This window comes from Camarhynchus parvulus, chromosome 2 (genome assembly GCF_901933205.1).
Source record: "Camarhynchus parvulus chromosome 2, STF_HiC, whole genome shotgun sequence".
Classification (NCBI taxonomy): Eukaryota; Metazoa; Chordata; class Aves; order Passeriformes; family Thraupidae; genus Camarhynchus; species Camarhynchus parvulus.
In genome coordinates, this window is record NC_044572.1 from 20,802,143 (window position 1) to 20,819,657 (window position 17,515).

Sequence of the window (17,515 nt, forward strand, 5' to 3'; positions counted from 1 at the left end):
TGATATGTTTCTAATAAAATCCTTTTGGCAGGGGGTAGTAGATTTTACCTGTCTTGCATTCTTCAAAACCCATTTTGTGCTCTTTGTCCTGCCCTTTCAAAAAGTCATATGCTTCAGAGTAGCTTTGCAGACAAGCTCCGCTCCACTCCACCTGACCCTGACCTGCAGCTATATCCCAAGCATTTTGAAATACTGAAAACACAGACCTTTAAATCCTTTGGATAGAATAGAAAAAATGTGCAGGAGGTGGGTGTACTGTCTGTGGTGACAGACAATAGAGCAGTCATGCAGTGAATCTCAGCTATTTCTGCTGTTCAAACACAGCAGATTTGCTGCACAAACCAAGCAGCCTGGTCTGCTCCCTGCCTCCTGCCCACTCCCCTGGGCATTAATTACACTGCTCTGCTCCCAGTTCACATTGTATGCTCTCTCCAGACAAGGGATTGCCCACACTGATGTTTTTTGTCTTTAGGGAAAGGTGGATACAGGAAAATGAGACTCACTGACCTAATGCCATAATTGTAATTTTGTTCTTTATCTAGTTTAGTTTATTTTTATTTTCTCTGCACTTCAAGGAAAGCTCTTTTTAATCCAGGTTAGTGTCCAGTCCTTATGCTAGGATGCTATTGAATGTCTCACAAGGAAAATTATGGCTTCTTTTAAACAAATTTCATTATCACATTCTCTTCCTGGGGCTAGAAAGCCCAATAAGAGTAATGTACTTTCCATTAGTTGTTTTAGCCAGGGATCATAATTTTTTCCCACTTAGCAGAAATAAATCACTTTTATCTATTTGTCAATATTTGTTGAGCAGTTACCCAGATTGTTTCAAATGACAGGGTACATTTCTACAATTATTTTAAAAAGAAAAAGAAAATGTGTTTCATGAATACCCATGTATTTAGACTTAAAGAAGACTGCCCAAAAATATTTATGTTCAAAAATATATACTGATAGGTCTGCAAGCATCAGAAAAGAAGGTCATAAGAATGCTGATAGATGCAAGTTTGAATAGCTGGAGTTTTGGTTGAAACATACACAATATGTTTTTCAAGAGGTCACCATTCTCTTTCTGCATGGCTTCTCTAAGCTGAAGAAAATATTTCTCATCTTGTAATGCTATCAGTAACTTCAACTAGTAATTTTTGAGATACTGGATTAATTACACTGAACAAAAATGATTTATAATCACTTCTTTTTTTACAGTTTGCCATGGAGTGCTGACTGTTAATCATAGCCATGGCATATTGGAAAGTTTAAATTATCCAAATAATTACCCATTAAATGAGCACTGCAACTGGACTATCCAAGCCACCAAGGGGAACACTCTCAACTACAGCTTCACAGCCTTTGATGTAGAAGATGGATCTGACTGTGACCGTGACTTTGTGAAGGTATGTGCCCAGATTCTAGGAACAAGAAAAATCAAGTCTTTAACAAAAAAGAAAAATATTAAGATTGTAGAAGAGCAAGGGGAAATTTATATTACGTAAATTTAACCATTAAAGCTCAAGTGTTAAATCCAAACAATTTAACCCTGTTTCCTCAGTGGTCAGTAGGGAGTGAAGCATTGCTGCTCAAGACAGGAGTGAGCCTCTGAGAGGAGAGTCACTCTGCAGGTGCCTAGGCTGCTACAGTCTGACTTCCACCTTAGATTGGATGCACTGGCTTTTATGGGCAAAGGGAGATGTCGTGATTCCAGCTTCATGCAAAGAAGGGGGAATCCTGAGATTAGTAAATGGGTAGCAAAAGGCAGTGAGCTCAATTATTTTCCTCTTGTTTTTATCTGAAAAGGAATGAGGAATGTTCAAAAACTTTGATAAATGTCTACATTTTTAAAGGCAGAGTTCCTGTGTCTCTTGTTTATACTTTACATAATTCATCTGCATCTTTAAAGGGGCTAAAAGAAAATGAATGCACCCACAAACAAAATGTGACATTTTTAGGCAAATGAAACCATAGAGTCAATCTAAAACCAAGTACTCTTTATTTTTATTTCCTCAAAAAAATATTTCAAGGACAAAAAAAAGTTTTCTCAAAATTTTCTAGGAAAACTGAAAAGTTACTTCCTCTAAATTTTGTACTTAGTACTGTAGGATATAAAGGGTAGGCATGATCACTCTATACTGTGGATTATAATTTCCTGCCTACAATTTTGCTGTTTTGTTGGACAGCATCCTTGTACAGCATGCCAGCACACAGCCCCTGTGCTCTACTTAGGGTTTTGCAAAGAGGAACTGAAATTTAGAGAAATCTTAGAGAAGAGTGCTTACAGCCTGGAAGAGGACTATGGAATAGTACCTGTATTTCTGGGGATATTTACACCCAGCTATTGCAGCAGGTTCAGCAACAGACTGGTTGATGGCCTAATCTATTCCTTGTAGATGTCCTCCCTCACTTCCTCTACCTTGTTACTATGGCAGCTTTCACAGCTCAAAATTGGTGGTAAATTGACAAAAGTGATGTTCTTCCAGCTTTCTTCTCTTTGTGGCCAGGAATGGAAAGAAAGAATAGACATGTGAAGAAAATAAACAAGGGAGCACTGTATTGAGAACTAACTTTTAAGCCCTGGTTTGTTTTTGTGAGGAGGCTGAAAAAGAAACATTGGAGCCAAGTGGAGAGGCCAGTGCTGGTCTCAAGATGCCTAAAGCCTTGACCCATGGAAAGCAGGAGACCTGCACACAGTAGCCAGCCTGTGAGGAGCAAGAAACTTGCCAGATTCACTATTGTAGACATAAGTCAAGGGTGGAGGAATAGTGCCAGGGGCAAGGATCTGATCCAAGGCACTTAAAAGAACAGAAATAAACATATTGGAGAGAATGAGGAGACAGAAGCACTCTTTGCTTAACAATTTTTCAGTGCTTTCAGTCAAAGAAAACACAGGCTGAAAGAGGTATAAAAAAGAGAAAACAAGGGAAAAATAAAGTCATGGAAGTGTGTTAAGGAGGCTTTTATTTGCAATTCATGTAATGTTACTTACAAATCTTTCTCCAAATGCCATTAGGAAATACCCCTTGGAAAAGATGTCCTCATTTGGTTGTTGCATGCTGCACAAATATGTGCCATAGTGTAAAAGGAGAACGAGGTTGAACCAGCCAGGGAATTGAATAGTGTTTGCTCCCACCCTGCCTCTTGTGAAAGGGGAGGAATTGGCAAGGCTGGGAATGAGCTGTGGTGTAGGGGAAAGGGGGAATCATCTGCAACAAGCATGCAGTTCACTTTTGTACCAGGCTGCAGATATTTGGGACTTTTCTGTTTGAAATCCATATGGAGTCTGACACTGCTGCAAATAGGAAAAAAAGGATAATTAGAAGAAACCTCATAGCCATTCAGCTAAAAGGAATTACTTTTCTGCCACATATCAGTTTTGAGATTCCTTTATTTCAGCGAGGTCTAAGAGGGGAAAGATCTGATGCTGTTGCTGAGTATAATAGAGACATAAACCTGTTCACTGTAGCCAAAGTAGGTGATGGAGGGACCATACACCAGAGTCCCTCACCATTTTCTTGGAACAAATAGGAACCTGCTGCTCAGACATTTTCCATGTAGCTATGCTCATGAACCAGGGTGGCCACTGGTGCTGATCAAGTGCTCTTTTCCCTGGGAGCTTTTAAGGGTCCCTTCCCCCATCTAGTTTTGGGTTTTTGGCAGCTGCTCTCCCACCTCAGGCACTTACCTGAGCAGGCAGCAACACTCTCTTTGTCTTCTTAGCTCTGTGGCAGCTCTGACAGTAGCAGCATGCTGCTCCATGGCAGCTGGCAGATGGCAGGCTTGGTGACAATATCTCCTCCTGCTTGCTGGGAGGCTGGGGACAGGAAGGACAAGAGTTAGCTCTTAGGGTGGATTAGCTGATGATCACAGCTGTAGTGGCAGAAGGAGTAAGGAAAAGTGGTAGCTGATGCAAGGACAAGACTAAATGTTGCAGAGGTGTTATGGCAGAAACATGACCTGCCTTAGGAAACTACAGTCAAGAAATGGCAGTTGCAAAAAAACCCCAGAAGTAGTAAAGCAGTTTTTAAAAGTTAGTGTGAGAAACAGATTTATGGACATGTGGACATATTTTTATAGTCTCAAACTAAAGCTCTAATTTTTTTCGAAATCTTGCTGAAATCTGAAGGGGAAAATCATGGTGCTTGGTGGGGTGGGGACAGCTAGACTGAGCAATCTGTTTTCCTGAGTACTGCAGAACCTTGCTTGCTGAACAAAATGCTTTTGGTACCAGTCTTTATACTGGAAAGGGGCCGGTTCTTCAGCTTTGTGTTAATTATGACTGAAACTCTGACCCAAACCCACATAAAAAGAGCATTTTGCCTGATGACTAATTCAGTCAGATATACACAGTTAATTAGCTATTTGCTCCCTGGCTTAGTCCACATATGAGTCAGAAGTTATATGTGTAATGTCAAAACCAAAAATTTCTACACATGGGTATTCCTAGTGATTTTCAGTTACCAAAGGTATTATCATGCCATAGAGCAAATAACCATTTCACATTAAGGGCAGGAAAAATATAGTCAGCTGTCCAGTGAGTACGAGTAAGTACAAGTAGAGTGCATGGTTCTTCCAGACTGAAATTCAGTCACATCTGTACAATGAGAAGTCAGCTGTTCATTGTGTTACTTATTTCCTTTTCTCCTTTGATCATGGGAGGCTTCCTGTCAGCTGGGTCCCCATTCCACCAGCTGACAGGGGTTACTCATGGTGAGCAGCATTCTCTTTCTGCAGGGAGCATTGGGTGACTCCAGCTTGGTCTGGTCTGGGCAGGACCTGCATCTGCACCCCTTCAGCATATACAACTATTTATACCTGTGTCAAGTAGGAAGGGAAAAACTCTGTTCTTCTGACTTTGGGGCAATTCTCTGCCTCTGTGTGTAGGTGCCAGAAACTGAGAAGGGACAATGTGGGAGGGAAGCAAAACTGCAGTTTTTTATTATATCAGTCTCTAGGATGAATCTCATATGAGCACTTACCCAGCAAATGAGCACTTTGGAGTGTTTCATGTCCTGTCAGAGGATGTTGGCTCATCACTAGTGATGCTCATAGGATGTGTGACATTTTGGAAGGAGTTTTGTAGTGAAGTTGCAAGAATATGAGATTAATTGCTTCTGATAAAGACATGTACAGAAGTGACAATAATAAGATACAAGACATATCAAATAGCAGAATGTTTACTGGTGATGCTACACTAACTGTAATTAGATTGGATGATCTTTAACTTATGTTGCTTGCTGTGCCTTGGCTAAATAACCTGACATTAGTCTTTCTAGAGGAGTCATGGGGCTGTAGCTAGTGAGATATTGCAGGCAATGACATAGAAATGTCATTCTTTCCTCCACATTCATCAGATTATTAGCTGAACAAGCATATATTTAACTCCCCATCCTTAATGATGAATTACCTTCTTATTTGGTAGGGCAGAACCTAATCTCTGAGGAGGCAAAGTAGGAAGAATATTATGGTTTTGCCCTGAAGATCAGAGTCCTGCTGTAGAACTGACATATACTCCTTCCTTATAGAAGAAAAATATTATTTGAAAACCACTGATTATTCTGTCTTTTAGTGACAATGTCCCTCTGTGTTCTACTGCTGAGAAAGTACAACTGTCCCTTGATGTCCAGTCTGTTTAGCATCTGCTTTTATTAATTACAGGGATGTCATGGATTAGGAATGGTATTCTCCAATTTAGTACTCCCACAACAGCCATGCACTGCTCCCCTCTCCCCCTCCAGCTGGAGGCATAAAAGGCAAAGATCAAGAGTTGACATAAGAAAATTAACAGTATCAGCAACAAGACTAATGACAGAGGGTCTAAGAAAAGAAATTATTCACACAGGCAGAAAAGACCCCAAGCTGTAACAGACAATCCCAGACAGTTCTCTCTGCCAGATTTTCAGAAGGAGCTCCTTCTTCCTGGCCCTGGCCCTGCCCCTGGCAGTGAAATGATGGTACAGAACAAGCCCTGTGTCCTGGTCATGCCCCCTCCCACCTCCTGCAAAAAATTAACCCCATCCTGTCCTGGCCAGGACACGGACAAGGGCAGGCTTTGCTCAGCCTTTTGCAAGATGCCAGCAGCCTGACAAACAGATAGCAAAATTGTGTCAGGCAGCAAGACAAATTTCAGAGCTCTCTGTGCAAGTTTCACCCCTTTGGTCTGTGCATCTACTGCCAGTGTTGGAATTATCATTGTGTTAATGCAAAAGAACATCCTATGAGGGCAAACAACTGCCTGATAACAACAAATGCTTTTATTCTGCTGCAAGCCAGAACAGAGCTCCATTTTGGAGCAGAGCACTGCCTTGCTTGCTTACTGTCAGTGTGCTTGAGCAGCCCAGACTCTTTCAGCAACTGGGCTCAAAGTGGTTAAAATAACATTGCACGATTATAGGAGGAATATTATTGAATGAATACAGTAATTAATATGGCATCTGCTCCTGAGAACTGTTTCATTTCCTTCTGGTGGTAGCAGGCTATGTCTTTTTTCCCCTCCTTTTTTAAACCACAGTAGCATTCCAGGGATGTACCATAATATCCTTTTTCTCCATCTGGGAATACTGCATTAGATAATTGCTGCTCACACTCATCTGGTCATCCTCTTTTTTTATTAGCTTAACATAAAAATATCTTACCCTGTTTCTAGTTTTATTCCCTCTTGCAATTAGAAAATATGCTTAAACTATATTAGGAGATCACCATTATTACATTTTATTTATGAGTGTGTCTTTCTAAAGTGCTGCAGGAATTCTTCAAGCACAGGGAATGGCTTTTCTTATGGCCATGCATTGATTTACAAAATGTCACTGGTAGTACATGTCCCTGGAGAAGCAGATGATGTATGAAATAAACCCAGCCAGTTCTGTACCCAGACATCACATCACAGCCTGCTGGCCATGCTGCAGTGGAATCCATTAACATATTACCATGCAAGCTGGCAGCACAACAGCACATCCCTGAATTCCTTCAGGGGGTTATGGGCCTCCAGAAGAAATCCTTCAGTGCAAGACTGTAAGGATAAAAGTGACAATTCTCAGGTTTCTGTGCCAGGCTTCATATACCATTGGTATACAATGAAATCTAAGCCCATGCACTGATTTTCAGTGAGAGATCTGGATATTTAAAAGGAGAGTATCAGGCCAAAAAGCTGTCTACCCTAAACAGGACCACCTCAGCACTCTGATTCTTTGTTTTTCTAATTGCCTACATTGCCAGAATCAAAGTACACTTTGGCTCTGCTGTTTGAAAGGTTACATAGAAACAAAATTACAAATGCAGACAAAACCCCGGACCCCTCACAACCGCTAAACCTGTAGTGATGCCAGGGCTGCCTGGTGCCTACAGAAACCTCAGATGACGAGAAGCACAAGTGAAGCCAGCACAGACTCCTCTTTTGGACTCTCAAAATGAGTCAGACCTTCATGGACTTGGCGTTTTCCACACCCTGCCAGCTCATAGCAATGTGACTTAGCCTGTTTCTTCAGAAAAAAGCATCCTACAATGAAATGCCTGTGAAATACCACCACATGATGATGGTGTGCACGCCCCTTGTTGGAGAAAGAATATTTGGGACTCATCTAGTTGCAGCTGGATTCTCGTTTCCTTTGTTCTTCTTCTCTATTCTAGATTTTGCTGGAAAGCCTGGCCATTATCTGTGAGTCTGTTGCTTATCACACTCAGCACAGGCATTGCAATAAAAAAGTTGTGTTGTGACTGGAGAAACTCCATTTAAATCAGCCAAAGATTCCCCTCATCAAAGGGGAGACCCCAGACAGCTCAGAAAAAAACACACTGAATTTTGTGGAAGGTCATGTGCACCCCCTGCACTGTTCCCATAAGCCAGCCTGGAAGCCTAAGAGGCAGGAATATTTCCTTTTTTTCTGTCTCCATTTGCTGACACCAAGCTGCAACTCTCCATGGTGTCCATAGATCTGCATGATGCAAATTTTCTCAGATAAGGGGGGATTCCCAGCGCCCTTCCTGCCCTCTCTGGCCCTTTATGGTGTCAGGGTGATGTTCCTTCCCCTTACAGTCCCGTTCATCTGGGCTGGCAAAGCACAGGAGGAGAAACACAGCCCTGGCACAAGTCAGCAGCTGCAAACTGCTCAGGCCACCCTGGGCTTTTCAGAGCAGGCACACTTCTCCACCCCTTAGGCACAGCCCTCCCTTTGCAGGCAGCTTTTCACACAGATTGCTGCTGAAGAGCAATTTTGGAAATATTATTGTGCCAAGCTCAAAAGCAGCCCTGTTCCCTCCACCACGAGTGGATTCTCACTGCAGAGGAACTGCCTCAATTTCTGCTCTGAGGACAGCAGTCACTCCATCAAAATAGCAACAGCCTCATCACCAGGAATGTGATCCCACTGCCACAAAGGCGTGTATCCCCAGGCAGTCCCTTGGTCAGCAAAAGCTGCAGAGACACTTCAGGGACCCATCTGGATTCTGTCCACCACAGCATGCTGACTGGGAGGAGGTGCCTTCCCCATAGAGCTTTGGAGATTTAGGATGACATGCTGAACAAATAAGGTTTTAGGTGCAGATTTTGAGAGGTACTGGCTAGGTGGATGTCTCCTAGGCATTCCTTTCTTCAGCAGCAGTTATTTCCTACTCCTGTTCTAAAACAATTTTAAAATTTGATCCAAAGATACACCTGGCATTTCTTACATTCTTATAATTTATTAATTGCTAAAAAATACTGGTTTCATAAAATTTCAAGAAATAAACCTTCCCTAGAAAGACAGGAATGAGCAGATATGACTGTAGTTAAAAATCTTTCTTTTCTTTGAGAAAGAAGTAAGTGCTAATGCAAGAGGTGAAAAACTATTCTTTAAAAAAATCACTCCAGTCTAATGTGGACTTCAACATTGCTCAAAATTTTAAGAGGGCTCTGATTATTTTAGGCTCAGGTTACAAGACAAAACACAGACTCAGATAAAAATCTTACTATTAAAAAAAATAGGCATTTATTTATTTATTTCCATATGTTAGATAAATCCCAGCAAGATTAACTAGTATGCCTACATGTCTAAGTGATGCCTGATGTCAAATTCCATTGTACTATAGAATGAAATGGTTCATTAGTGAAAGTGTGTTATTGTGTGGAGACAAGAAAGGTGCATAGGGTGGTCAGAGCAAGAACTTTCATCATAGGGCATAAACATGTTTAAATAATCATATTAAAATATTTGTTAGAACGAGTTCTTAAAGAGGGCCTTTTTCTTGTGGCGATTGCAAACTGTTATCATCATCCAAGCACAAGCATAACCTTATTTTGTTCTCCTGTTTGTGCAGAAGTGTCAAGGCTCCATGCAGTCAGTCACTCAGAGTCTTAAAGTGCCTTTGTTTCTGTGAAACAATGCCATTGTGGTGCTCAGCTAGCACATTGGGCCACATCCTGGAGCTTTAATTTGTTTGGATTTTCCTCTGGCTGACAGACCTGCAGGTTCTTAAGTTTGCACTTTAGCCTACTGGAAGGAAATGTGTTGCTTGGAAATTAATTATTTTTGTTTGTGTTAATTCTTGTTTTAACCGTTAATGGTGATCTCTCTTTAGAGTGCATTCTCTTACTTGGATGAGGATTATATTTGTTTTTTGCTTCTTTTTGTTTTCTGGTAATATATTTGCGGCAATGCCATCAAAATTTCCTTTCCAGAATTTCTTTTCCTTTCATTTCCTTTCAGGAAGAGCTATTCAGAAACCTGTAATCACTGCCTCTGGTGTTTAGATCCAAACAATCCCATATCAGCTTTCCCAGTTCTAAGAGGAAAGGGATACTTGTGTGTGTCACGCTGCCCTAGAGGCTCTGAGCATGGGTGGGACCCTCGTGGCTCTGTTGGTTTGATCCAAGGCAGTGCCTCCTTTCCTAGGCTCTGCAAATACAGCCCAGGACTGCTGCTGCTGGTCCCTGTATAAAGGTTTTCTGACAGCAAATAGTTTGTTTCAAGACTCAGTTGGAGACAATTATTACTAAAATTGTGCATTATTACGATGAATTTGTGACATCTGATGACAGTATTAGTTACAATACAATGAAAGAAAACTGTCAGTATTCATAGGATAGATTTTCCCCTCATATAAAACTGAAAGTTTGTTTTTGAAGACTATCACCTCTTGATCAAGACTATATGTTGTTACTAACTAGTGTACATAAGCAGCTTTTTTCCAGAGCTGATTAGGCATGGGCTTCCCCTCTGCAATATTTTTCCTGGTGAAAAAAAAACCCATGTCTTTTCATAGAAATAACATTCTCCAGGAGAAAACTGATATTTTGCCTTAACAATCCCTTCCCCCCACCTCCCTGCTCCCCACCCCCTAGTTTTCTGCCAGGAAAACTGAACAGATGGAGTCTTACTACCAGTCTGAAAGGCTCCCTTTTGCAAGACAGAGTAAGCTTGACAAGGCAGTCGGCTAGAAAATTGTCCCTACCTCGAGTATGTCCAAAAGGAACACATTCCAAGGTTATTTCCACCATTTTTTATAGATCTTTATTTCTTCCAAGTAGAGGAAACCTCATTTTCCAGTCAGCTCAGTCCTTGAGCCCCTGCTCCAGTTCTGGTAATGAGCTTTTCTGTGGCACAGGTCATGCCCTTTTGCTTTGCTCCTCCAAAAAGAAGCAAACAGCTGTGGCCTCCAGGGCGCCATTATTGGTGTTAGTGACATTTTTCCAGGCTGAAGAGTCAGAAGAGCCAAAATGCAATACTGGTGGCCCTGGTGTCCCCCAGGAGAGCTACCCAAGCCAAACCCTTCCAGCAGCTTTTGCTAGTCCTGCTTCCCCAATCCCATTCTAATGTACAGCAGATGGTTTTCAGCTGCCACTTGGCTGTGGGGCAGTCACACAGCTTGATTCATCCCTTAGAGAGCTGGTACCTCCCCTTTTTACCTTCATGTCAACCTATACACTTGCTCCTAGGGAGCCTGGTAAGGAGTTTCTTCTAGCAGTTATTGAGCCGTGCCCAGTAATTCATGTGAACATAACCCATCCCTCCTGGACCCAGGGCTGCAGGCTGGTGAAATGATGTGTTCTGCTTGCTGCTGGGCAATCACTTTGCTAAAAAGGAGAGGCTAAGGATCTGAATGTGTGCTGCAGGTGTTTGCCTGTTTTGCTGGTTGAATTATCTGCCAAAATTATTATGAAGTGCTTGGATTTTCTGGTGGAGGCTAAAAGGTCTGAACAAATAAATATATTACAAAACCAATATATACACAGAAAGGGAACAAGCACTTTCTTCCCAATGGGGAGCTGGAAGAGAGTCAAATTACCAGTTCTTGGAGTCAGTATGGTGCAGGAGTGACTAATACACTGCCCCAAAATCCAATTGTCTTGCACAGTCATAAGGAGTATCTTGCCTCATATAGACTGCAGAAGAACCTTCCCTCAATTTGCAGCAGTTTAAGATAACACAGCTGACAGAGCAGGACCTGACACAAGAAACATTATCTCAGATATCAGGAGAGAAATTATGGCTCATGAGAGCTGTGTGCAGCTTCAGTTTCCCTTGCCTGTGTTTGTGTGAGAGCAAAAGGTGGTTTGAGAAGTTCAAAATGCCCTGTGAAAACACACAGCTGTTCCCTTCATTTAGAAATGAAAGACAGCTCAAAAAAGCCAGTTGTAATTCTAGCAGTCGTGGTTCTGCCTCTCTCAATGAGTTACAGCTGGCCAGGCACTCAAATTTCCTGTGAAATGCTGCTCTGAACTCAAACCCACAGGGCAGCACGCCATGAAGGGATTGCCATAGTAACCATGCTTTGTGGCTAGAAAAACTGATGGACTGTTTGTAGAGGAAATGACATAGAAATGTGGCATTCTCTGTCTTAGATAAAAATAATACACTCTTGATGAACCAAATTGCAGGAGACACATGAAGCTTTTTTTGTTGTTGTTTGTATTTGGAAGTTTCTGGGTATGATTTAGTCCATAGCTCTTTAGAATGTATTTCCATTTGTAATCACTAGAGCTAACAGTACATTGTAAATATGTGTCTTGACATAGTTTTAGCTACTCTTCAGAGTGATCTCCACATTGATTCATTCTTCACCATTCATATTTTTCTGGTGTAAGATTTCCATGGCTTGAAGCCACAGAAATATGAGTAGTATACACCACAAATTGATCAAAGGAAGTACTATTAAAAAATCTAATTGGATCGGACTTGATTTCATTTTTCTGAACTTATGCCTTGAAAGAATGTGTAAAGCTCTCATGCTGGCTTGGAAGAAGGTCATACCTGTATTGCTGGGCATGGGACAGCTCATCTGTCTATCTGGTGGTCCTTCAAATTTTATATGTGGAAAGAATACAGATTGATATTCGACATATTGCCATCTAATCTTTAGGACAATTTCATATTTATTTTCAAACACATCTGATCACTACCAGCAATGTGTCTGCAATTAGAAACTTTCAATCTTTTCTGATTTCACGAAGAGAAATCAAATAGAGTGATAGTTCTCAATTTGCAATACACTTAGCTTGCTTTGAGCTTTTCATTGTATTAGACTGATGGTCACCAGTCATTAAATAGGCCACGGAATATTACCATAGAATTATTCCTGCAATTTGACCCTAACTTCTGACAGAACTAACTCCATTTTTTTTTTAACCCAAAAACATTTCAACTGGACTGTCTGCTAGAGGATTTGAAACCGTTCAAGTTGATTTTTTGGCCCCAACTCTGTTTTAAATGAGTAATGAGATTTCTGAAGATTCTGCAAGACCAGCATCTTCAGCAGAAAGGCTGGGGGAGCAGAAAGGCTGGGGGTTAATGACTTATTCTCATATGAGAGTCTGCCAGAAAATATGTGTGAAAATTAGTAGCTAGCATGGTCAATCAATATTTGCTGAAATGTATTTCCATAGTATGACTTATGCAGTACTGAACATAGCAGAATTCTTAGTGGAATCAAAGATATTTGGAAAAGAGATTTGAATGGAGACCAAAGATAAATAAACCTTTGCTGTTTTTCTAAAGATCATAGATTTCATTTTTTGCATGGAGACAACTTTACGGTAATGGCTTCAAATGAGCGAAAAGTTTTTGTTGAAATTCTGTAAGGAGGTGTGCCAAAAATGCACAATGAGAATGTTCAGACATGGTTTCTGTGCCAGTAATTTGCTGGGTTGTGTTAGGAAGATATGCTTTGTAAGACAAAGGATCAGATGAACTCTCACAACGTGATAATAAAGGAAAAGGGTTGCTGTTTTCCTAAACTTTAAGAATCATAGTAACTAAGGTAGAAATAATAAAGCAAGTCCTAACTTGAAAATAACCTGCAATCTGATATTGTAAATCAAAGGTAATCTAGCTAAAATGTTTCATTTTTATTAGCTTTGCAAAAATTACATTCCTCATGCCTGGAAAATGACACTGGGGCATGGGGTATTTGGTGGGAACACAGAGGCATGTTCAGTGTGATTTGCTGGATTTGAAAAAACTTCCAAAACTAGAATTTGAAATACCATTTAAACCTGTCTGGAGACAACAAATGTAAAGAAGTTAAAAAGCTCTAAGCATCTACTATCACACCATCAAAATATGTATTAAGTGTTTTCATTTAATTGTGAGTACATGACTGCCTTCAGACATAATTTAAATATTTAAATACAGAAATATTTCCCTAGTAGTTTGTTGCTTTGACTGTTTGGTTGATTTTGGATTTTTTTTAAGAGTGGCGATGTTTTATGAGTGGGATGGAGGATTCCTCAGCTGTGTTTAGAGAACAGAAAGGTTTTTGGGCTGGCTATATCTGACTGATTGCTGATTGTCAAAATACCAGCACATAGGGTATGACAAGGAAATCAAATTTCAGTAGCATGGCTCAGTACAGTTTTCCTCCAAATCAAGACTTCAGCATGAGTTTATGAAACCATTCATAAAGTCATATGAAATCTTGTGTTTTTGAAGATTTACTTTACTCCTGGTTTTCAGTTTGTCCTCGCTGTTCCAGGAGGCCATCATGATGTTGACTGCTTGGTTTTCTCCATTAGAAGCCCAGGCAGTCCTCTTATCACCAGGCTGCAGCCTTAAACAGATGGAGATGTAAACAGAGTTGTCACCAAGGGGTTTGGAGGCACTCAGCCTGTTGGGTGCATGGGTAAATCAGACCCACAACATCCTCTATTTCTTTCTATTTCAGTTCATTGCCACTTGCCCTTTATCTTTTTCCCCAGCAACCCCCAATACACACCAAAACAGAAACAGCAAACCCTTCCTACTGCACACAGTGTGCAGCCAGGTTTAAAGACATATTGGCGTTGTATTTACTCATCATTTTACTCAAATCTTTCCACACTCCCCAGGCTCATATTGCTGTGCAAGGGTGGCCAGTAGGAGAAGTGTCTCACTATCTCACTATTTTGGTTTGTTTGGTGTTGTTGTTTTTTGTTTTTTGGTTTTTGGTTTTTTTTGTTTGTTTGTTTGTTTGTTTTTTGTTTTTTTTGTTTTTTTTTTTGTTTTGTTTTGTTTTTTTTTAATCCTGTACAAACCATTGGGAATCTGCTTAATTGCAGAGCTTCTTTTTACTCACTGGCATTTTTTTTTTATTTCATTTCAGCTCTATGATGGGCCTGATGCACAATCCAACCTGATAGGCACTTTCTGTGGACAGTCTCTTCCACTGGCAGGGAGCACTACAGGGACCAGCCTTCATGTGGAGTTTTACTCTGATGGACTGAATGCTAGAAGTGGGTTCCAGATGCTATGGCATGTTGATGGTAAGTGAGCCAGGTTTCCTCTGGGGAGGTTTCCTTCCCTGGATGTGTAATGGAGTTCCAGCTTATGCTACTCTATGCCATCTAAATAGAAATAACTCATTGCAGCTCTAAATCCATTGCATTTCCTCATAATTCTACACATACTTTCCCAGTGGATGTTTCTGCACATGTACACCATCACAGATCAGCTGATTGGAGACTGAGAGCTATTAGTGAAATCTGCTTCCATTTCCAGGAGTAGGCACAGGGATGAGGGGCGTGTCCAGAATTTCTGTAACGAACTGGAGATAGATGCTGTCACGAGAAAACTGTGAGTGACTTGAGCTTTTTAATGGGAACATTCAGCCCTCAGTCTTCCCCATTTCTATAGACTTCTGTTTTCTGTGCAGGCTTCTCTCTAGTTTAATTGAGTGGTACTTGTTTCCTGCGGTAGTGTCCACTTCCAGCTGCCCTGGCCCCATTTCTCTGCATGAAATAACATTGGCCAGGATGTGCATTGGGTGTCTGTTCTCTTGTTCTTGCATGTCATGAAAACTGTCACAGGCCTTATTAAACAGGCAAGCATGCAAGCCAACTATAAACAAATCTGTTAATGATTGTAAAACAGCAAACTATGTTTGCAGTTTCTTCATAAGTGAGGTTACAAATGTAGTATTTTTCGCTCTGCTTATTTAACAGCAGTTGTGTGCTGCAACATGGTTAAATCATGTGCCATTGTACATCCCACCAAAGGGGTTCCAGCCTTGAAAATAATTAAGTTGCCCCAGTTGCTGTGTCTGTCTCATCAGTCAGCAGCATTCAGGTTTGACTGCATTTGAAGCAGATGAAGAGGGCTGCAGAGACCCCACTGCAGGTTGCTGAGGCTGCTGAACACGGTTTGGATGGAAGCTCCTTGCTCTAGCACAGACTGCTGGAGCTTGCAGGCTCCCAAAGGGCTCTGCCAGCTCCCCAGAGGTGCCTTGCATTCAGCAGGGGGAATGAGGCAGCGTTTCTGGGTAGGGGAGGGACACAGGCTGGGAGTGGGATGCGTAGCAGGAGCCAGCAGGGGAAGGGCCCCAGCACAAAGGTGCCTTCTTGTGCTTCGGGGTGATGTCATCCTGGAGCTGCACAAAAGAAGAAAAAGCAGAGGCTTTTATGCACAGCCAGATGACATCAGTTCCATACAGTAGCCATGGTGCTGGGTTAACTTGCTTTTCTAAAGCTCTCAAAGCTTCCCAGAATCTGCCTGCATGGTAAACACTCTTGTGCTTTCTCTCCTTTCCCAGCCCTCTGCTGTCCTTTGCTGCACTGACATTCGTTTCTCTGTCAGGCAGCTCTGTCCTTCTGTTCATTCCTGTGCACTGAGCTCCACCCTGATGCTGCACGGGGCCCAGGCTGCTAATGTGGGGCTGTGTCTAAGCACAGACCAGGATCTGTGGGGTCAGATAGGCCTGGCTCTTAGGGAATGTCATTGCTGGCTCAGAACGTTGCGGCTGTGACTTCTGACAGCTTGCAATGTGAGTGCGAGTTCCTCCAGAGCTGACCGCAGTTGTCATCTTTTTGTTCATTCCAAAAATTCCTTTCCTTTTCTCTGTTGGTGTCATGCACAAATACAGCTATTCCTCTTACTCTTGGTGGCTACATTGCCTGGTTGCCCTAGAGTAAATAAATTAAATATGTCCCTGTGGCTGGGGTACTATATTTACCTCTCCCTTCTGAAAATCTTTCGAGTTCATATAAAAAATGTCACTGGAAAAAGTCTCCTTGTCTAGGGGAACTGATCAGGAGATGCAGCCTTTGAGTTGGATATTTAAGAGTGAAGCATTTGGGTCCCTTCTTCCCTGAGAGCAAATTCCTAGGGCAATCTACATCCAGATCTGGTAACATCTCACCGGACAAGAAAATAGCAGAGCTGCATATATTGCTGAGAGAGGAGCTTTTATTTCTGCTCAAGTGACAAATGTGTGCTCTAGAGTTCAAGCTGCTGTGAACTGTTTCTCAGGCTGTCCATGTGCTCCTTAACTGGCAGTTGTGAAGCCTCTATGAGATATTTATCAAGGACATTCCCATGTTTTGATGGTAAAGAGAACAGCACTTATGTTTTCCGTGTCTCTGATACAGTTTGCTTCAGAGACTCTTCCCAGAAGCTTTTTCACAGTTGTGAGGTGGTCAAAAAAAGACAAAAGCTTACTTCATTGATAGCTGATCTGAATAGCCCCTCCTGCCATAGATGAAACAAAACTGTTTTGATTTAAAACATTTGCATCTCATCTTTCCAGCTGCTGAGGAAGCCTGCTTTAAAAAGTGGTTTCTTTGAAAACCTAAAGGCTTTCACAAAGACAAAATTAGTAACTGATCTTAAAAGAATGCTTTTATTTATGTTAAAATATCCTATGTAATTTTAACTTGAAAAAAAAAGAAATAGAAATAGAAAGACTAGAAATAGAAATAGAAAACAAATAGAAATAGAATAGAAAGTTCTAGTGCAGAGTAGTAAATTTAAAAATTATTTAGGTTCTGAAATAACATCATTGTTCTTCTAAGGGAGTTTCATTGATGAGGATGGATTTTAAAATTATTTGGTTAAATCACTAATGTTTTCTTCTGCAGTCAGGGCCTCAGAAAGATTATTTGCCAGTGTAAAGCTTGAATCTGCAAGGTGCTTATTCTGCTTTCACTCTGGTTTAGGATGTTTCATATAGGCAAATATATATGGGACATATATTGGCCTTTTGAGAAAGAACAAACTTATGGTAACAGTCTGAATATTGCAAAGATGGAATGCCAATCAAATTACTTTCCCTAAAAAAAAATTCAGGAGGCCAAGAGGGCAAA

General features: G+C 41.2%; 1 protein-coding gene across 1 annotated transcript in view; it reads left to right on the plus strand.

Annotated features, from left to right (window-relative positions):
• Positions 1-17,515, plus strand: part of CUBN (cubilin) — a 142,328-nt gene that overhangs the window by 41,976 nt on the left and 82,837 nt on the right. Inside the window, exons 27-28 of the mRNA XM_030971133.1 lie at positions 1,207-1,394; positions 14,542-14,701. Coding sequence (XP_030826993.1) covers positions 1,207-1,394; positions 14,542-14,701 — 348 coding nt within the window. The remainder of the gene's footprint in view (positions 1-1,206; positions 1,395-14,541; positions 14,702-17,515) is intronic.